This window comes from Spodoptera frugiperda, chromosome 5, assembly GCF_023101765.2.
Source record: "Spodoptera frugiperda isolate SF20-4 chromosome 5, AGI-APGP_CSIRO_Sfru_2.0, whole genome shotgun sequence".
NCBI classification, from domain to species: domain Eukaryota; kingdom Metazoa; phylum Arthropoda; class Insecta; order Lepidoptera; family Noctuidae; genus Spodoptera; species Spodoptera frugiperda.
This window is the reverse complement of record NC_064216.1, coordinates 12,459,999-12,483,496: the sequence shown is the minus strand read 5'-3', so window position 1 is coordinate 12,483,496 and position 23,498 is coordinate 12,459,999. Positions and strand designations below refer to the sequence as shown.

Sequence of the window (23,498 nt, the reverse complement as noted above, 5' to 3'; positions counted from 1 at the left end):
CAGAACAAAAAGGTTGACCTATTAATGCCCGTTATTATTGTAATGGGACCTTAGACAAATGTAATGCTATCAAGGTGTGACGCAACTGTCGTTCAGTTACAGGTGGCCCCGTCAGGTGTAACCCACCCCTAAACGAACGCAAATATACGTTTGCATCTCAATAAAAACGTTCCACTTCACCACATACACTCGCGAACTGCGACACGACAGCAAATACACATTTGTACAACTACCTTTGTTAAAGAAAGCACCTTTTAAGCACATTTGCCACATATTAAGGTCACGTGACAATAAATTTGTAATTAAAATTAAAGTAACGATTGCGTTTAATTTATGGACGGCCGCGGTATGCACACAGTGCAGTCTGCCCAGTCGCGCGGTATCGATCACTGTCTGTCAAAATGTGTTAATACGGCCCGCCAAGTGATAATCGGATGATAAATTGACAGCTTTTTATGAACTGCAGAATGTCCTTCGCGATGTTTCCGTTAATTCGTCACCTGCGAAACTAAAAAAGATAAACAATGGCCGCTAGACGTTTGGAACGCGTTTAAAGCAGAATAATCGTAAATAACGTCGAATTAAGTCAGTAGGTAAGTACTGTAATTCTTGTCTGCCTATATCTGTTTTATCACATAAGTAACTCTACATTAATGTGTATGGACGCGGTATATTTGTTCCAAACTACATTGTATTTTATTCCCGCAGTCGAGTTTTTATTGTTCGCTCTGTTTATGGGAGTCGGGTGTCACTAAAATATAGTAGAGTATCGAAAATATGTGAACATCGGCATCGGTTCTACATTCGGGTGCGATGGCAGTTAAAAAAACATCTGTTCATAATTAAATAAATTCAGGAAATGTCTACACGAGCTTTAAAATTACTCTGGCACCATCAAAGAAGGTTGTGTATCAATATTCAGTCTGTCTTTTTTTTTTATTAGTCACCACAAAGGCCGCATGCTCTTCTGCCGGGTGGCGAGCTCTCGATAATGGCGGGCTAGGCAGTATGGCCAGGTGTCAAAGGCGAGTGTTTCACTAAAAACGTAAAAAGAAACGTCAAAAAGATTATTTTGGCTAAAAAATCTGTGCAGGTGCTTGTCCGCGCGTGGTCAGGCGAAAAGACAGCTGATCGTAAATTAGGGGGGATATTAGTGATTACTTTTTTATTGATCCCACCTATCCCGGTTGCAGATTGTCTGGTCACACGCCCATTAAATGGCGCATCTTTCACCTCATGACTTCGTTTTATAGCTGAGCACTGATCTAATAATAAAGGAGCAAGCGATCGGGTAATTGCTTTCATTTTTATGTTAAAATAGGGCAGCTTGCGAGAACCCGTTGCAAAAAAGAACGGTGTTAGGTACTTGACGCTGAAGGTAAAATTAATACATGTACTTATATTAAAATTCGGTCTGTTCTAAGGCCTTCAAGGGTATTGTCTTGTAGGAAGCTTGAAGCAAAAACATTGCCCCAACTTTTGTGTGAGTTGTGAACTGACGAATATCTTGTTATCTTTTAACCAAATTGCAAAAATAATTATTATTTATCATAATAGAGATTTCCGGTATTAAGAACTAGTTCATGATGGCCCATAACGCTTCAGCCTACTTTCTCAAAGGCAGCAAACATGATACTTAAGTTAAACAAACTGACAAAATTACAAAATATGACGTGTCATTTCAGTCATTTCAACAAGAAGAGTTTTGCCCACATAAACCATAAGAATATACATATTATAACAAAACTTTGTAATATTATCATTCAAAATTGAAAAATTGCACACCATTGTAGTAAACAAAAGGTTTTACTTTATGACCTAAATACGTGTCACCGTGCGCATTAAATTATCCCTACTAATATTATAAATACTAAAGTATGCGTGAGTGTTTATTTGTCCGTTTTTTACGGCAAAGCAGAGAGATGAATTGACGTGATTTTTAAAGATTAAGTAAAGGTAATTTAATGGAGAGTGACATAGACTACATTTTATCTCTTTCTAACCCCCCATTTCTCTAAAACGGAGGGTAAAAGTTTGTATAGAGCATTCCGCACTTTTCAAGGTAGAAAGTAAAAATTTGTATGCAGACTATTTGTGACTAACATAAGAATCGTTCATTTTATTGTTTTGTAAATCAACCCCCAACAATTGTGATAGACCAAGGTTTAACTCAATGCCCCCAACCTTCTAAAAAGCATGTGCGAAACCGCGGGCGGAAAGCTAGTCATAAATAAATCATAAATTGTCGCAAAACTATCTGCACGCGTGTAGAAATAAATCATGTTGAACAACTTTACTCCGATATTGATACGAATTTAATAACATAAATTATTACGTTAATTACCTATTGAATATTGAACAAATCGCTTCATTTTGAATATTCAAATTCGAGATAATTCTGGCACTGAATCAATGAGGTTTTTTTATTGTAAAAGATATCGGGCTGTGGCGACACAGCTGCCCACTTCCGCCATTTTTTGCCCTTGTACCATTCTTTACTTTTGCGAAAAAAAAAATATCTGTCATTTAACTTCGTGTGGGTTCCATAAACGCACTTGAAATCCTAGGAGATCGCATGCTTTCTTCTTTAAAAGAGGTTGGTATATGTAACTGTCTTTTCTCACTTTCTATGCCATTATTGGCATTATTGTACAGCCCAATTTTGGCCTCTACTACGTCAGTATTTACTATTGTAATACATCATTCAGGGGGTTAACTAATCAACGCCGTTTACCATGCTTGTGTGTAGACCGCAAACTATGTGATCTAAGCTATAAGTATAGAAAACTGCGTCAGCTAAAACTAAACTAACTTAGTTTAGGTCTTTTGGTGTGCAATTGGCTTAAAACGAATGATATTCTTATGATAAAAAATGTCCGTAGAACCAAGATATCTTCAAATAGTAGATAAATTACAGATAACCAATAAATTAATAAATAAACATCAAAAGGTGTTCGATGCGTGTAGTGTAGAATAAGAACTCCTTATTTTGGAACGCGTGCAAAACCAACACAATTTGTCATTCGTTCGTTCTTTTGGCGCGAAATGAATTATAAAGATGTCGTCGTGTCCCGTAATTCGCTGTACTAAAGCGTAATATGCACAGTTACTGCAGATAAATGAATTTGTAATTATTGGCATTTAGAATAAATAAATAAGATGTTAATCGAAGGAGTTAAAATTAAATGTCACTTAACACAGAACATTTTTTCTTATGAACCAAGTGCCAATTGATGAAAACTTTAATAACATTTTTAATAAAACATGATATTATACACTAACGCAACACATCATGGTGTAAATAGTTAGTTGAAAGATAATAAAATCGAATACTATTTATGCTTTAAGAGAGCCATCAGACCACTACAGATGGGGCCCAGTAGGGGTGATGCCTGATCCAGAGCTGTGGACTACCTAGCGGATTTACCGGGTCTCCGCCTCGAAAAGCAGGAGTAGGAACGGGGTGGTTTTAGTCAATAAAAGTCTGACACTCCCTCTCGCCTCGCCTAAGGCGAGAGAAGTCTTTGGATGATTTCCCCCCTTAAAAAAAGCGTGTTCAAGCCTTGATTACTACACCTATGATATTTCTATGGAACTATTAGTCTTTTAAGTACCTAAGTATGAAACACCACGCTGTATAAACGATCTAAACCTGGTCTTTCTTTTTAATAGATTCTGCAGAACTAATTTAGTCCTCTGATCGTAAAAATGTGCTTAATTATTAAAAGATGCGTTACGCACATTTTATGATGTAGGCTTAGAAAGATGTTCATACACGTATCACCTGCTAACACTAAAACCTCTTTTACTTAAAAATGTCTTTTATACTTTCGCTTTTATTTATTGAAGCTATTAAGGTAGTGCACCTACCGTTGTACCATATCCTTTGTTCGTATTTACCGCTTAGTTTTTTTAGAAGGGAAAATCATTAAATGATTTCTTACTAACTAAAAACCACTCTGTTTCTACTCCTGCTTTTCGAGCCGGAACCCTAGTAAACCCGCTAGGTAGTCCGCAGCTCCGGATCAGGCATCAGCCCTATACTGGGCCCCATCTGTGGGGACTTACCGCTTACTTTCATTTGCATCCAGCCTTTCTTAGACCTGGACGTCTCATGGCTGATAACAGGTAGGGCTCAAGGATTTTTTAGAGAGAAATAAAAATATATGTGTAGCAACTGAAATCAATAATCTTAATTCACAGACTAAGAACAATGACGTAGGTAGACTTAAAAGAGGATGGTGGTCCATTTGGTGGTGATCCATTGTCTCTGCCTACCCCCATTGGAGATTATCGTGAGGTTATGTATGTAGGATGGTGGTCACGCAGGTGCGTATGAGTGAATACGAGTGAGAAGAAATATGTGTCAACGCATCTCTACACTACAGCGTACTACAAGCACATAATGACAACTCAATAAATTACATAATTAATTAACAAAGACAAATTCAATAGAGTACACAGCACACACACAAGCAACATTCATCTTCCAATTTTCGCAAACCGTATTGCGAAGACTTAAGTGTCATTTTCGTAGGTCAGAGTGAGTGACCGTACCTTCGAGTTTACATAACATCGATTGTTTGAAATAAATCAAGCGGCTATTTAAGAGTGCGTTAGGCTAGTTGCACACCACACGACGCATGTCACAAGTGCATTCTGTCGGCCGGAGCGCTCGCGGCGCCGCCGTGGCGCCTTTTCGCATTACTGTTATAGTGGTGCTATAAAATGGCCGTAGATTTTCCGTGGAATTTGCCATTTCTCTTTTGATTTTTGAGATAGACTATTTTAGACAAACGTTGAAATGGATGAAATTAATGTTCGATAATAAATGTCAATGCATAAGATGAATAGTAAATTATTCTATCTTTCTCATCTATTTCATTAAAGCGGGGTCCAAGACATTTTTTTTTTTCGTGTCTATGTGACTTCATTGTTTCGATTTTTCTCTAGTTAATCTTTACTATAGAACTCGATCTCTACGTTTACATGCAATTTCTCTATAAAGCGAAAATAATGATTCTGAGAAAAGAACACAAGTGCAGCCTCTTTCAAAACAATACATAATGTTAACATTCCAATCGCATTGAAACAAAACATATAATTAAATACTTCTTCAAAATGAAAGAAAACCTACCTTAATTCTTACAGACGCAGTGGCCACGACTCATGAAGCGCAGTGTCCGGCGCGTGCTAATCGGTGACGAATCTGTGAAATTGGCTCGTCGCGCCCGCCCGCGTCACTCCATCTCGCTAGATACACCTCTGTAGCTCGGTGTGGTGCAAGCCTTACGCTTGGAGCGGAGATGCAGTACCCTTAGTATGAGTTTGCTTTACGTTTACGGCGCTCTGATTGGTTAGTTTATTCGAGACGGCCAATCAGAGTGCTGAACCCGCTGTCGTTTAAGTCTAAGGTTAGTGATCTGATCAGATTGCGATTAGATTGAATCTTATGTTTTTTTCACTACTTACAGTTGCCAATAAACAAGGCTGTTTGACGGTAAACGGTCTAAACTAGAGCATCACAAGTGCATTATCAATCACGAAGGAATTGGATTACATTTTTTTAAACAATTTAATCAGGCAGTCCTTTCCAGACACGATGGCGTAATTAAACTGGTTATAATAATGAACTTGGAAAGAAGAGATAATTCCTCGTTTGTAAAGGAGGCTCATAGTCAATCACATCACATCATTGGTGAGAGTCCACTGATGGACTATGAGCCTCCTTTATCATCATCATCCCCATTAATAACCCGTGGGTTAAAAATGGGAAAACGTGGATCATTAATCGCTTTTTCCTTTCGCTTTACCCTCTGCCGCTGTCGCCTGTACCATGGACTTTCTGTTGTACCGCACGTCTCTTCACATTAGTTATCCGTTTCATTTAAACTATTCAAGTAAACTTGTAAAATGATATCTTAGAAAACGATACGAAATGAGTAATGAAATTTTCTAGATCAGATGTAATTCTGATATATGTATAGCAATACATAGTATCTATTAAAGAAATAAAGGACAGTGCTTTGGTTTTAATTTTAAGCCGTCACCGCATTTCACGACCCACTCCTGTCGGTATCTTCAGACCTGAATAAGGGATACTACAAAGTGAAGTGACTTAATATCTATGTCCCCTAGATGGAGCAAAAGGCGTCCGCAGAAGTCTTCCATCGAGACCTATCTTGAGCTTCACGCTCCACTCCGCTAGAATAGAGGCGAGAGTAGTAGGAGGACAGCCACACTTTCTTTTCCCTTGGTGGGTTCAGGGAAATGTGCACTTTGATTAACCTAGACCTTTTAATCTACAATTTTCGACGACTTGTTCGTCAACTGGCGAGTGTCAAACTCGCGTGTTCATCAATAGCGCAGGTTTATTTTAATTTTGCAGTTATGTTAGACCATAATAACCACTCGCGAGTTTGACACTCGCCAGTTGACGAACAAGTCTTTTCGACGCGCTTGTCAAGTTTGGAGAATTTGGCAAACCTTTGGAGGAAGCTTATAGTCCAGCAGCAAATAAATATCACAGGCTGTTGGTCTCGTTTAAATAAATATGTCTCTCTTTAAATTAGATGCCTACAATAATTCTAAAAAGGCGCTCTTCACAGTACCCGCTCCCCGCTTCCAACTTACACTTGTGTCTGGCACCGCGTCTTGCACATTAGACGCGCGTATTATTGCCGCACAATCGTCGGGCGCCAGACTACCGATAGCTTCCACTGCACAGGTTTATCAGTTCTGCACCTCATACTAAATAAGATATTGTGCTTAGGTACACTACTGTTCAGATAGTGTACCTACGTTACATAATGCTATTTGTTTTTCAGTTTCCGTGCAAAATTCTATAGTGAAAGCTCAGTTTTTATGATGTTGATAACGTAAAATAACCATATTATATAGAAAGAGAGGGGCTTTAGTCTGATACTACTTGACTTACTAATAATTATGTATTAATAATAATTACGTATTATATGGATGGATATTGATTATTTTAAAGTCTACAGTGAAATGGGACCAGTTCAGCATGTGTAAGATAGAGCCTTGCGCTGGTACCAAGCTCTTCACATTCACCACCCAACCAACTACACTATTGATATACCAACACCTATTTACCTACAGTACAATCTTTACATTCATATTTAGTTAATCGATTATCAAATTAATTTTCAGGTAAATTGAATTTAATTTCCCTTACATTATCTGATCCGATAGTCTACATCTACAATCCTATAAAGGTACCGAGGAAAATGTTCACAGTCATCCGACTAATCCGAGTCACCTGCGAAACCATTATCATGGTGTAGATAAGCAACAGGTGTTTGTATTTATATATTTACGTTATCAAAAACTCGTAAATAAGCAAGGAAGTAAGTTATCTACCAAGGTCATGTAATGATATTTGTAATTATTCAAAACAAGCAGTTAAGGGTCTTAATTTTTATGCATTTGTATGGTTCTTGGCTTTAAGTAAGGCGTTAGACAAGGGAGAAAAGGGGGCTGCAGAAGGAATATTGGTGTTTAGATGTTTTTATTCCTGTGTTCTAACAGGGTCTGTGGATTAATTATAATGTTTTTGGCTTACTCACGTAACTGTTTGACGAGGAACTTAACTCTACAATCAGTAGTAGCCCGATAGTCGCCGCGTTGTGCGTCGCGAGCTGCGCATTAATATATGCCTCTAGCTTGGCTTGAAACTAGTCGAGTTCCTCGTCAAATAGTTACGTGGGTAATCCGATAATATAATAATTAATTCAGTATGTCTGACGAAAGTTGTAAGTATTTTTACTTAGTTCTTTCTAGTTAACCAGTCGATTTTGATATATATTGCGGAATAAATAATATATTTACGTTAACTTATACGATTATGATGGAAGACACAGAGTAGATTATGGTGAAGAGCCAACGGTTAGTATTACTAAGTCAGTTTTTTGCACTTAGTTACCTGCACCCAGATATTAGCTAACCAAGTCACGTAAGGCACATAAAATAAAATACTTTGATGAGTCACTAAATGTCCAAATCAACAAATAAAATACGACACTAATAACACAAATGGAATGTGTTCTAAAATGCTAAGTTATGCAGTTTTTGTGAACCTGCATTAGAAATTAAACATACGGTAGTAATCTACAATAAATTCTCGGGGTGCTTTCAAAAAGTTTTTCAATAAATTCATAATAATTTACTAGAACATCTGTGTCAATTTGTGTTGACACGAATTTGTGTCTGCCAAGGAGCTGACAATAAAAAAATAAAACTAACGACTTACAGCAGGCTGCACATGTGGGTCCCTTTGCCTCAAAAATCGACAAAGAAAAAAATAAACAGCTCCATTCCGGGATTCGTGATTCAATATCTGTGGTTCTAAAGTCGAAATTTGAAAATGACAGTTGTCATTCTCACCGATCTGTGGTGCTACTAAGCATTTAACTGTAAATTTTAACTTAAATATTTTGTGTCATTAGTTAAATCGTTCTCGTAGCTAGCTTACTAATTTACTAACATTTTAAGCCTTAAGTTTATGGGCATAGAGTTCATACTGCAGTTGTGAAGTAGCAAAATATAATTTGCCAGAAGCGTTCACGATCTTTGCCCTTACGACTATTTGTCTGAAAATTTTATTTGGTGAAACGTCAACATTTCTATTTCTTTGAAAATATGGAATTGACGTGTTAACTATAAATTAATTTATTTACTTTAGGGAACTGTAATTAGTGGGGAGCAGATGTGCTAGCGTTAAGTTCAGCTGGGATGGTATTTTTTGAACTTAAACTTAATGATATGTTATGTTTGGTAGAAAAGTAAAGGTAAAATGTACAGACCTATTGCAATTCCAATAAAAAGGCTATAATTGTCTTATCTATTTATTTATTGCATAGAATATTTGCTATAAAATAAAATTATTTTTATTTACGTAACTTTTTACTTTCGTGATGATTAATATGACCTTAGGTATATTTTTTTTTTTACTTAATCGAATTAAACATAAGAAATAATGCCACGCAATTAAAATAATAAATAACGAAATGACAGATAACGACAAAATTTTGTAGAAATAATATGTGGAAAGGTATTTTTGTTATAAATAAATTGAGACAACTAAACCTTTTGTTTAAGGGGGAAAATCATCCAATGACTTCTCCCGTCTTGGGCGAGGCGAGGGGGAATGTCAGACTCTTACTAACTAAAAACCCCCCGTTACTACTCCTGCTTTTTAGCCGGAGCCCCGGTAAATGCTAGGTAGTCCGCGGCGAACAACTATAACACGACCAGTAATCAGACCAGACCTACAGACAATATTTTACGTACCTATTAAAGCATTCAATCATTCACTCACACAAAATACTAAAAATTATCCTATATTTTTGCTGCTTAGAAAAACGAAAGTACCAGGCGATCATGAAGTGTAACAAGTATCTAACACCTGATACGGCACAGGTGCTATTGTTTAGGCCGGGGGTCGCGAAAGACACGCGCCCGCCACCTTGCCGCGACGCGACAGGTGAGCGCGGGAATTATTCGGGAAACGGAAATTGCGTTCATTGTCATCATGGCTGACATAAGGTTGTGACGTCACTGTCGTGGGCTGGCGAAACGATTTGATTTATGGTCTATAAATTAAGGTAATAGAATTTGTTGTTCTTTTTGTATGGAGTTTTTTGCAAATATATGTGTAGTTGACAGGACAGGACAGACTGCCTCGTTGGTCGAGTGGTTGCAAGTGGGCAAGGGTTCGATTCCCGTGACGGGCAAAATATTGCTGGGGTACATTCGGTTTTTCGGAGTCTGGAATTGAGCCGGATATATGGCAATAGGCTCACGCCCTATTACTTGGGACTTACGACACAAATTGTGAAAAGTGCGTGTACTTTGTTCAGTGGCATAATGTGTACCTCAGCCTACCCCTTTATCTGATACAAGATCTAAGAAATGCAAAAAATATTTTACAGCCTTGAACTTACCTAAAACGAAAACCATAATACACCCTCTTAGTTTTTACATTTTATGACTGGCTACTACACCACGTCCATTTTTCTTACCCATACCACATAGTGACTATTTATAAGAACAAGAGGTATGGGAAATACCTACCCTTTAGCATTTCCTCAAGCCATAGCGCCCGCCGACAGAGAGGCGCCTTCCACGGTCGATAGCACCTCAACCCTCGTATAACCCAACCAACTACAAAAGTCTATACTATCCAGCAAACTACTTGAAACAACATACCTCTCCAAACCGGTCGTGTTATACGAAAAACAATACGGAGAAAATAAAGAGTAGTGTTTACAGATTCGGTAAATGCGTGCCGAATGACGTTTGTAATTTTATAGTATTGTAATAGTGAGGATAAAATCGCTGCCAGATGGTCAGTTGTTTATTTTCTTCACTACATAGTATAAAACAAAGTCGCTTTTTCTATCCCTGTCCTGTGAATGCTTATCTTTAAAACCACGCAACGGATTTTGATGCGGTTTTCTTAATAGTGATTCAAGAGGAAGGTTCACATTATAATACATGCATAATATAGCACCGTTGCACCCATGCGAAGCTGGAGCGAGTCGCTAGTTCAGAATAAGTACCTATTTTGTTTTTTTTTTATATCAGTTACTTATATCCTTTTTAGTCATACAACATACTTCATTGTGTGTCAAAAAGTACCTTGAATTGCATAATTATGGTGATAGTAAGATAGAAGAAGTAGTAGAAGGGCCCAATATCATCGGCAAGACCCGTAATCATTATGTTGAGAGATGATTAAAGAATCACATTTAGGTCAAAATCCAAAGGATAGTATTGTTACCTGTCTCTTGTTAGTATATCATAGATATTCCCAAAACACCCATTGACTTATTTTTTGCAATTCAATGTGTTTTAAGCACATTCAACCTTGCCCCAATATCAGAGAAAATCGGTACAAAGCCTTGACATAAAACTAAGCTACGGGTATACAAGCCAAACTGCAATATATATCATTGAAACTTCTCACTTACAATAAATTTACTGACCCAAAAATTCTAGATTCATTGGTTTTCGATCACAAAATTTTATCTGCGGAACACACACGTCAAATTTAATTCCCACTCATTTATCTACAGCATAGATGTCGTTAGCGTCGTTTTATTCACATCAAGACATCTGTGTGGTATTGTAACAGCAGATGTGTAGAGTTGGCACTTTGACAGCATTCGGAGTAATATGTTTACATACACATATTACATAGAGGTACCTATGTCAGTGTGTGCACGTAACTACAAGCCATTGTGTCGCCATAAACTCCTGTAACTGCTGTTTATATCCTGCCACAGTGAATGTTAGCGGTTTATTGAAAAAGTCATAAATAGTTCCCAGTTAGCAGTGAGCGCTTGCTTTTAAAGTGCTTACCATGTAAAGGGATATATGAAGATTTAATAACGTTCCATTCTGTTTAATAGGCCACAAATAAGAAAAGGTGTTTGCAAACGATTGTTGGTGCGTTTTTGTTCTTATGTTAAGTGTTGGGACATTTTTAGATAAGGTTACGGTGATATAGATCTGTGGTATATCTCGTATAAGTTGAATAGTTGCTTTATCTATTGAAGTTCTCTTTAAGTTGCATTTAAGTACGACGTCCAAACAGATGGAAACGGCTGAAACACGCACGTAGACGTATAAAGTGCATTGCCGGTCTATATTAAGATTGGGAAGTTTTTCAACTGTTCAAATAGCACCAAGTCTGGGAAGATTCCGACGGATACAATGGGAATTACGCCTCCGGGGCGGTTATAAGTTGAATAGTTGCTTTATCTATTGAAGTTCTCTTTTAGATGCATGCAAGTGTTCAATATGTAAAATAACGTAAGTTATATTAAGATTTTCAGTTTTTAAACTGTTCAAATAGCACCAAGTCTGAAAGGTTCCGGCAGATACAATAGATACACAAACAACCCTTATTTTTGAGGAGGAAAGATCATCCAATGACTTTTCCCGCCTTGTGTAAGACGGGAGGGATTGTTAGACTCCCTTTGTTCCCAATCCCCGGTTCCTCAACAACACTTAAATTATTAACCCCCATAAGGCCAGCAACGCACTTGTAACGCCTCTGGTGTTTCAAGTGTCCATGGGCGGCGACGATTGCTTACCATCAGGTGATACGTCTGCTCGTTTACCAGGCTGTTCCACATAAAAAATAATCCCGCTAATAATTCAGTAATTCCATAACCGCTGACCATGTAACACGTCATATTAAATTGAGTAAAACGTTTCTTTTAAAATATTATTGCAATTATAACCTCAAATAATGGCCTACCAACACAAGTACCTGCTACTTGTAAGTTGTAATTGTGTTTCGTGTATTGAAACTATTAAATTATGCTAACGAACGTTTTGTAGACACAACATTCAGTTAAGACGTATAAGGAAAGGTATTCTGATGTTTTGTATCATAATAAAACTACATCAATGTATATCAAAATTAAAATACATCAATTTATTGATATTCGATTCCATTTTTTACCCGACTGCGCCAGAAGGAGGGTTATGTTTTTTATTTGGTGTACACCGATTGTCGTCGTTGTAAGTTTGTGACGTCGTGGTGGCCCAGAGCACAAAATACTGCCCAGAGGTTTAAGGCGCCCGCGTCTCATGCATGAGGGTGCGGGTTCGAAACCTACCAATGGCAAAGTATCAATGTGACTTTTTCGAGTTTATACAGAGTGTTAATGGAACGCTTCCAAACGCCGCTAACAGAATATGGTAAAAAAACGAGGCATATTTTTATGTTTATATTATGCATTAATAGTTCTAATCAACTGCTTAAAGCTGATGTTACATGAAAAACACGAAAACAAAAACTAAGTATGTAATTTAAATTATAAAAACAAAAAATATTTGTAGCGTTTTTCGGGAGCGTTCTGTTTACACCCTGTATTTACTTTCTAAGATTATATTTTAGACACCACTGACCAACGGTGAAGGAAAATGGCACCAAGGGTGACTAGCGCCACCTATTAAGTTTGACCGAAAATTTTAGTTCTTCTTGTTATTATTGTTTCAGCTACTCGACGCTAGATGGCGCTGTAACATCATGTAGTTATATAATGTTACCACTACTGTTGTTTCGTAGATAGATGACAAGTGTCATTATCTCTCGTAAAGTGTGACCATGTGTTTTAAATGACGCAAGTTTTTTATTTTTGCTGAAACATAATTGTAATCGGGAGTCAATAACACGATTATTTACGTTAAATATAGCCTATTGCATTATAATATTCTAAATATAACATAGATATCGTTGCCGGAGTTTGATAAATGATACTTAAGTCATTATCATTCGATATTTTGGAGTATAAATATAACATCAAAAGAATTGATCTTCAATTTATAAATTCGTGATTTGTGTAATCAGTTGTATAATTTGTCCGCAAGATGTCGCTGAAACGAGTTCTTATTGTAAATAAGTCATTCCCGGTCGCCGGCTTAGAATTACTGAAAAATAAGTGAGTAACTTTTAAATTATATTTTTAATTTCTTCCCTTTATTTTCCTTATTCTTAATTTTATTTTTTAAAAATATCAAATATTATGCTTCCTGTTACCTTTCTTACGATGTTTATATTAAGTATTTTTCGCGAAACTGAAGCAATTGATTAACAGGAAAAGGTTCGATTCTCGGTTCAGGTTACGTATTAACCAGAAACGTACTTATTGTTTAGGAATGTTTCATATTCTCTTTCAGTTTCCGATATTATAGCATTGTCTTGCCATGATTGTCTGATTTACCATCTAGTAAAGAAGAAGGTTTATTAACGGTGATTAAATAAAGGTAGGTAGGTAAACTAAGGTTAGGAACAAATTAAGGTTTATATGATTCTTCCACAAATAAAATGTAAACGTAAAAAAATATATCTTCCAAAAATTCGTTACTAATGATTAGGTAAATTACTAAAATCAAGACAATAATTAATTGAAATAGGCACCTAATATAATATACTACTAGACATAGCGAACTATCCTTTACCAATAACTATGTACTTACCTATGTAGTAAGCACACCTTTTTATACATACCTATGTTCTACAAATAAACATTTCGATTAGAATTTATAGACAACCACATTCACAATCAAAATATACCAAAGAGTATAATAAGTGTAAACATTTTGATTTGATTTGAATTCATAAACAACCACATTCACGATCAGAATATACCAAAGAGTATAATAAGGAGAACTTCAAGATTGTATTACTTACTTTTCTTACAGAGTTGAAACTGTCGTGCTTCCACACCTGGACTACGAAGCCGACAGCCTGCCAACTATTAAGAACAACCTGCAAGGAGTTGACGCAATAATATGGAACACCAAACACAAACTTACTGGAGAACTATTAGCATTAGCAGGTAAGGAAAAACAGACTTTTTTTCATTCTTTGTTGATCTTCTCGGACTAATTCCATTTCCTAAGAAATGGTTTCTATTAAATATGTCGAGTTCGATGAAATGTAACTTACTAAATGAAACAATGAACTTATTAAACTTCTGAAGAAGTCTGTTCCCATAAGGACTGCAAGATTGTTAAGTCCCCAAGATACAGGATTATGCTAGTTTGGGGGCTAACGATACACTTAATGTTAACTAAAATTTAAACAAATTGTGATAGGTATACATATAGTAGTAGGTACATATTAAGAACATGATTGGTAAGTCTATAAATAAATTTTATTATTTATTTATTATTTATAACTATAGAGTTTCTCGAATTATATGTATTGGATACGAAAAAAAACTGAGCTATTCGTTTTCACATCATCCTTACATGCACCAAAAAAAATCAATACCAAAGTAACTAATTAGCGAAAACATACGCATTCTAAAAACTGTTTTATTAATTCAGGGCCACAACTAAAGGCCGTCTCAACAATGGCGTCAGGCATCGACCACATCGACGTGGCAGAGATCAAGAAACGTGACATCCCGCTAGGAAACACTCCACAAGTGCTAGATGATGCTGTGGCTGATATCACTGTCGGACTCGTCATTGCGGCAGCAAGGAGGTTCAAGGAAGCGGTTCAGGAGTTAGAGGCGTGAGTATTTTTTTAAACATTGCCCCACACTAAGATTTTCTCCTGTGTCGTGGGTGCGTTTACAAACATACAATTCCACATGCACATGACACCCAGGCCCGAAACAACAATTTGTGGATCACACAAAGAGTAGCTCCGTGCGGGAATCGAACCCGCTACACGTTGCGCGGCAGCCAGTTGCCTAGCCACAGCGCCAACCGTGCAGTCATTTGGTTCATTATTTGTGAAAAAATACATATACCCATACCTCAACAAAGCGACTGCCAGGCAAGGCTCGGGCTTGATTCCCGGTTCATGCAAAGTATTTCTGGGTTTTTTCGGTTTTCCAGAAATTTCGCAGTAGTAGCACGGACTCTGGAACTGAGTCCAGTGTATGGCAATAGACTCACATATTACATGGGACTATAACACAAATGAAAAGTAGGTGTGCATTGTATAACGGCATTACGTGCCATAATGTGCACCTCTATCGACCCCTTCCTGGATACAAGGCGTGACGTAAATTTTTTTAAGAAAGAAATTAATTTTATCATCCTAGCTACGAAACGTCTTTTTAACAAGTTTTTGGTATCTCTACCAGCCTTACTATTTGGCACTCACCTCTAAAAACACATTGCCCTAATTTCATATTGTCCTTGATACTAATTAGCTGTTTTAATACAACTACCTAATTGGCTAAACTGTTAGCTACAGCTATTTATTAAGAGTAACATTCCATACCCAGTTTGTAATTTCTACTTTTTTCGGAGAAAAAAAAACTGCGTTTAGGTAAAAAACCAAAGGTAAAAACTTAAAAGCAAATTTAACTATTATTAGTAGGTACTGATAGAATAACCCACCCACTGATAGGTTAGAAGTCGGTGCCATAAGTTCCTAATATTAAGCTGTTTACAATTTTCTGACCATTAAGTTATATTTTTCTTATATGAGAAAATAAAAAAAACCTACAATCCGAATATAGTACCTACATCCTCCTTTTTTGAAGTCGGTAAAAATAAGTGTTTCACCGTAAATAGTACTCGGTAGTGGGAATTACGTACTACTCATATACGTAATTATTTTAATCAAAATACAAACAGATAATAATCAGTACTTAGCAATAATAGCAAGTCACAAGTGTCCTTAGCAATAGTTATCAAAGCTACTTTATATGATTTGCATAATTATTATTAGAAATGACCGAAATTACAACTACAGTGATTTATTTTAAAGTGTTACTGGCATTTTATCAAAGTGGGAGTACATTGTATAGTAGAATTACGTGTCGTAATGAGCACCTCTGCCTCCTATATCTTGCTTCCGGAGCTGCGGACTACCTAGCGGGTATACCTGGGCTCTGGCTCGAAAAGCAAGATTAGGAACAGGATGGTTTTTAGTTAGTAAGAGTCTGACACTCCCTCTCGCCTCGCCCAAGCCGAAAGAAGACCCTAGATGATTTTCCACTCTTAAAAAAAGTATATTGGATTTAAAAGTATAAAGAAGTCAAGAAACCACTAGACGTCGATGCACTAATGCTATAAGGCCATCATTCCTTTTTTCTCACTCCAAAGCTTTTCCATTTTAGATACTTCGGGTCACCATAAAATCTTAACTAAAATGTAACTATTGTCCTGATTCCAGAGGTGAATGGAAGTACGGTGTCCAATGGATGGTGGGACAGGACATTTCTGGCAGCACAGTTGGAATTGTAGGCTTCGGGGGTATAGGGCAGGCAGTGCTACGGAGACTGAGGGGATTCGACGTTGCCAAGTTCTTGTATAGTGGACGCAGTGACAAGCCTGAAGGTGAGTGTCATGAAATATGGAGAGTAAAAATATGGTTACAAGAAGACGTATTTTAATCAGTATGCATCATATATTTTTGTGGGATAGTTCGGTAAATGTGCAGACGGATCACCTGATGGTAAGCAATAGCTACCGCCCATGGACACCCGAAACACCAGAGGCATTACAAGAGCATTGCCGGTCTTTTGGGGGTTAGGAATTTAAGGGTTGGAAGGGGGAAATTGGGGCTCCGGTAACCTCACTCACACATCGAAGTATTTAAAAACGAATACATATTTCACACATTACATCATCATAAATGTCATCTCATACATAACATGTCATACATAACTGACACAATCAAGAGATTGTCGATAGATCTCAAGGCTGGCAGAAAATAGATCAGATCTTAAAACTAACCTAGAATGTTCTAGAATAGTAGAATCACTGAGTCATGCTTGATTAGAAAAACAAAAATCCATAACTCTGAGTCATGCTAGTTTAACTGGCGTTAGAACATTTAGGGGCACACAATACAATCAGTAGCCCATGACAGAAGACGAAACGTGGGCAGATCTCCCTCTAGGGGGACTGACGACATCATCAGAGTCGCGGGGAACTGGGATAGATTCAGGTCGCCACCTGCATCTACTGAATCCCCGCGACTCTGACTCTCTGTCTATATGTGGTTCAGCGTGGAAGACTAAGGGGGAGGCCTTTGTCCAGCAATGGACATCTGCCTGCTGTTGATGATGATAATGTCATCGCTGTACTACGGGTTTACTATAATAGGCTTAGAAAGCAGGGTAGAGATAGCAGTTTAAAATGTTCAGGTTTATCAGAGACCTGTTGCCCGGTCTCTCTTGAATGTACAGCCGTTTAATGGTCTCTTCGAAGAATAGGGTCTACTCATCTTCTCTCGAGACTCACTATTAGTCGAATACCGAAGTAAGAAGAAGTAGGAATGCATTACATGATACAAATGACGAAAGAGTAACACAATAAATTTAAAATACTAACACGCTACTTGTAGCCAAAGCAATATCAGTTATCAACCAAATAATCTTCCATTATGACTGTGACTGATATGATAAAGAAATTGCCACAAATATTGCCAAAATAATACTCTATTATACGCTTTGATGTCAAACGTAAATTATCTCATTTAGATAACCCAATAGATAATGAGAAATAAAGTGCTCAGTCATCCCTAATATGACTTGTTAATTGTTAAGAAGTAGGGTTGAGTGGGGTCCAAAGATAGATAGATACTAACTTAAATATTATGCCGTGCTGATAACGGTGATGTTTAATGTTAGAATCGCAAATACATTCATATGTAGCTTCATGAGCCATATCAGGTACTAGCTACTTCCGCGCGGTTTCACCCGCTATGCTCGGTTCTCGGTTAGACTATTAATCGTAGCGTGATTTTTAATAGTCCATAACCTTCCTCGATATATACGCTATCCAACACAAAAATCATTATTCAAATCATAGAGATTAGCGCCTCTTCTGTTTTGTAATATTAGTATAGATAATTTATCTGTTCCTGTGTAATCCTCAACCAATTTTTATATATGGTGATAGCTTAATCAAGGAGGAAAAATAATGACTCTTTACGAACTTATAACTGGTTACAACTGGATTATCCAATCTCATTGCATTGATGTGAAATTATCTCACAGATATTACTTGATAGATTGTTTATTTGACAAGTGATACTTATCTCTGAGCAGTACCAGCAGTATTATGAAACAAAAACCTTTAAACAGGGTTACATAATCACACTACTTAAATCAAAACAGTTTGCTGTTATAAAGATTTTTTATAAAGACATGATAAATGATAAATGTCTTTCGCCATCACAAGGGAGTTAAGGCTCCCTTTTGGGCAATAAAATATGCTCATGTGCCTATTTCCTCTTGTTTTATAGCAAAAGCCCTAGGAGCGGAACGAGTGCCACTAGACCAGTTGCTAAGGGAGAGTGACTACGTGATCCTCTCGTGTCCTCTCACGAAGGAGACCAGACATCTGATTAACGCAGACTCTCTGAAGACGATGAAGAAGACCGCTATAGTCGTCAATATTGGAAGAGGAGGTAAGTTGATGTGAGAAAAACAGATTTTTGATTAAAACAATGATTATTTGTTGAACTTTAATGCACATATAGTTATGTAAGTACTTGTAGTTTTAGGACTTGTTTCACAATGTCTGGATAGCCGCTGTGTATCAGATAACTTTGAATTAAGAACGTAATTTGTATACAGTATGCACTATCTGTCACATAAAGTTATCGGGCACTTATATGAAGGTGGTGAAACAGGCGTTTGCTATGGCATGGTCATTGCTTCCATTTGACTCTATGAGGGAAGCAGAGAAGAGATACTTATCATAGACGACTACAAAGAGTCTATCTGAAGCCTTTAAATAATGATGACTTGCTGGGTTTATTTCTTTCTTTGAGCCAAACTGATACTTACTGCCGTACTCATTAATGATTACTTAAACTATTCCTTACTAACGATTTTGTATAGAAATCAATTGCTAAGGACTAGGTTAAGTAACCATTAAATGACTCTGAGTACGGCAGTAAGATCGTAAATCCAAGGAGTGCTAATAAGATAGGAATGAAGGAAGATGGTAAGAATTATTGTTCCTAAACAATTCGTTTATGTGTTACAGAGTTAATAGACCAAGAAGCCCTGTACGATGCTCTGAAAGAGAAGCAGATCTTCGCGGCTGGATTGGATGTCACTACACCAGAGCCATTACGGAACGACCATCCTCTTGTATCTTTGCCAAACTGCTGTAAGTATTTGCAAAAATGTCTTATGTTACAATTGGGCTATGAGGTATAGGGTGGCAAACGGGCAAACAAACCACGTGATGATAAGCAATTGATGCCGGTCATGGACAACAGTGGAGTTACCTACAAATGCGATGATGGCCTTTTGGAGAGGGCGCCTTCGGTAGCCTCACTCATACTACAAAATACAATGTATAAACTTTGTTTAACACTAGTTTTCTGTGACACTGCGGTATACCTCCAGTCTAGCCAGCCATCCATGCCAAATCATGGCTCTCCCATGTAAAACTCCTAAGATAACTGGCTAAAAATGGGTATTTGATATTCCTCTGCTTAAATAGCAGAGATCAAAAGACGTGGTTATTACTAAAGTTCGCACTTATATCATTTGTGTACCCAATTTTTATTGAAAATTAACTATGAATAAATAATACCTAACTATTAATCCAATGTCAATGTCATTTCTCCCGCCCTGGGTGTGGCGGATAGCAATATCAAGATTCTTACTGACTAAAAACCACCCAATTCCTACTCCTGCTTTGACCCGGAATCCTGGTAACCCGTTGTCTGCAGTACCTAATATGTGTTTAAGTTTCAATCCTATTTATTTTTCCAGACATTTTACCCCACATGGGTAGCGCGACAGTTGAAACCAGAAATAAAATGGCGTCGATCTCAGCGAAGAACGTGTTACTGGCTCTAGAAGGAAAACCTATGCTGTTTCCTTGTTGATGATTACTAACTTTATATTTATAGTGAATTAGGCATCTATTGTAATGTATTAAGAACTATATTTGATTATCAATAAACTATACTTACTTCTTCTCTTTAGTATTGTTATGATTTTTGTACACGCGCCACTGGTTACATTATCTCTATATATAAAAATCAATTGGTATTCGTTAGTCTTGCTAAAACTCGAGAATGGCTGGACAGACTTGCCTAATTTTGGTCTAGAAAGAATTAGATATTTGTGCAAGTCCAGGGCAGGTAATAAAAGGTGACAAAAAAAGGTTTTAAGCGGTACGAACTTAGCTAGTTAGTTATAATAATATGTCAAAAGTCAAGTGAAGTCAAAGAATTTACTTCGATTTATCCTAAACTAAGCACTTAAACCGACAAATTGAATTGTCCGTCAGTCTGTCTCTCATTGAAGCTAGGTGCTCGTTCCAAAGTGTAGCCACATTTCTTGGTCGATTTTTAACTTGTTTTGAAAACGTAAACAAAAATAAATTTTCCTAATTTAAATATAGGGAAGTAAATGGGAGTACAGTTAAGCAATTACCTACCAACAACAATAAAGTAAATCTCAGAATAAATCTTAGAAAAACTCAATAAAAAATTACCGTTGTATTCAGTCCTGGGAATGTCCAAGGCTAATACTATTTCTGTTATTTAACTAGTCAAGGTCTTACATGGACTGCATTACCTTATTATTCTATCAATGTAGGTACTTTAGTAGCCAAAAATAGCCACAAAACATTATACTTTGTATTTTTTATAATAACGATCGGGAGACATACTAAATTAACTAAAAATAACGGTTTACTCACGTAAATTAATGGAGAAAAGCTCTACTAGTTTCGAGTCACAACGGCGACGTCGCGCAGCCTACAACTGCCCATGATGAAGAGTCCCTCTATGACTCGAAACTAGTAGAGCTTTTCTCTATTAATTTACGTTAGTAAAGCGTTATTTTTATTTAATACTTTTTATTTTCTGATGAAGCATGTGCACACCTAATGATGAATGAGTCTAAAACCCACCTACCTTTTATATTGTAAACGCTATCTTATCAATGTATTGCTTAACTTATCAGTAAGGGGTAAATCGCTAATTACATTTGTAATAACGAACGACCCCCGTAGAGAAAGAACGAGTGCAAAAACATGAACGTGTGCAAAAATTAGGTAATACCTACTTTATTTACTTTACTTTATTTCGGGGGGAAGCTAGGGTAAGGTTTGGTGGGAATCGCTGTTAGTGAGATCAGCATTGCCTATAAAATGCCAAGATGCCTTCTGCTGTACTCGTGGCGGAGTACCGTAACAAGCAGAGCCCTAGCCAGTCCGCGTCATCCACGTCCTCGCCGTCCTCCCTGGGACCTGCTGCAACCGCGCCGCCGCGCGACCGCCACCTCGAGTTGCAGCTGAGCTAACGGATGCAGGGCGCAAGGCGAGTATTCTGCGCCTTAAAACAGAATCGACTCACTAGGGAGGAACCCCGACACAAAATCGAGCATATCCGCAGGCTCTGAAGCGGCAGCCCCGCTAGCGGATTAAGGCACAGTGGGCTAATCACCTGCTTGCCCGACAATTACAGATTAATGAAACTGAAGCAGAGATAAACCGGACCGATCCCTTACCAACGACTTTTGGCATGAAAAAACGGACACGAATTGCTATTTGGAATGTGCGAACGCTTGTCGATGACAGCAGACTAGCCCAGGCAGAAGCAGTGATGCTTAGATACAATCTGCAGATACTCGGACTGAGTGAAGTTAGAAGAAATGGTTTCGGGGACCTGAGAACATCCGGGGTTTGACCTTGCTGTATTCAGGTAAAGAGAGTGAGGAAGAGGTGCGTGAACATGGAGTAGGGTTCCTACTTTCAAATGCAGCAAGGAAAAGCCTTTTGGATTGGAAACCGATCTCGGACCGGATCATATACGCTCGATTTAATTCAGACGTCCGCAAAATTTCAATCATCCAGTGCTATGCCCCAACTAATGCAGCAACAGAGGATACCAAAGATGACTTCTACAATGCTCTGAATGCTACCATCAAGAAAATAAAGAAGCAAGACATTGTCGTCGTCATGGGGGACCTAAACGCAAAGGTTGGCAGCGACAACACTAACCGCACGCGGCATATGGGTACACACGGACTTGGGGAGTGTAATGAGAATGGTGAGCGATTTGTCGAGTTTTGCCAGAACCATGATCTGACCATCGGAGGGACATTATTTATTCATGGCGACCACCACAAATATACGTGGAATTCACCCGATGGCACCACGAAGAACCAAATCGACCACCTAGCCATCAGCTCCAAATGGCGCTCCTCATTGCTTGATGTGCGCAACCGTAGGGGAGCCGATATTGATAGCGACCACCACCTGGTTGTTGCTGAAGTCCGGCTTAAGGTCGCGGTGGCCCGCGTAGCTGGAGGACCTGGCAAAGTTGGGAGAAGGTTTGAGGTGGGCAAATTAAACGATCCAGATACGCGCAAATCATTCCAACTTGAATTGCGCTATCGTTTTGCCACACTCGACACGGCTACTGACTCATTGGACGAGGAGTGGAATCGGATTAAAGTGGCCTATACAGAGACCAGCTCCATCGTTTTAGGGCGTAAGAGCACTCACTCAAAGGAGGACTGGATGTCGCAACGTACATGGGACCTGATAGAAGACAGACGGAGACTTCACCTGAGACGCCTCGAAGCTCATGATGACGCTGTTCGAGCCGAACTTAACGTGCAATACCGTCAAAAACGCAAAGAGATCTATCGCAGTACCCGCAAGGATAGAAGGCAGTGGGCTGACGGTATTGCAGATCGTGCTCAACACGCTGCGAACACTGGTAACTTAAAGGAGCTATATAATGCTACAAAGTCCTTGGCAGGTGGCAGTAAGTCCAGGAGAAAAAAGCCGCTGAAAGATAAAGATGGGCAACTCATTGTGACACCAGAAGGGCAGCTGGCACGCTGGCATCAACACTTTGTAGAGGTCTTCCGGTTACCTACGACATCAACACCTGGCGAACTTCATTTTAATTCCCCACCACCACAGCTGCTCGATATTAATGTAGACCCACCTTCAGCCTTGGAAGTGGCAAAAGCAATCCATTCTCTGAAGACAGGCAAAGC

The 23,498-nt window shown here is 38.1% G+C and overlaps 1 protein-coding gene across 1 annotated transcript; it reads left to right on the top strand.

The window, feature by feature from the left end:
• Nucleotides 1-13,126: 13,126 nt before the first annotated feature.
• Nucleotides 13,127-20,461, top strand: LOC118272233 (glyoxylate reductase/hydroxypyruvate reductase-like). Its single transcript, XM_035588602.2, has 7 exons — nt 13,127-13,475; nt 14,239-14,375; nt 14,869-15,058; nt 16,679-16,842; nt 18,758-18,922; nt 19,507-19,632; nt 20,247-20,461. The coding sequence occupies exons 1-7, from the start codon at nt 13,405-13,407 to the stop codon at nt 20,360-20,362; spliced, it is 969 nt and encodes a 322-aa protein (XP_035444495.2). The 5' UTR covers nt 13,127-13,404; the 3' UTR covers nt 20,363-20,461.
• Nucleotides 20,462-23,498: the final 3,037 nt, after the last annotated feature.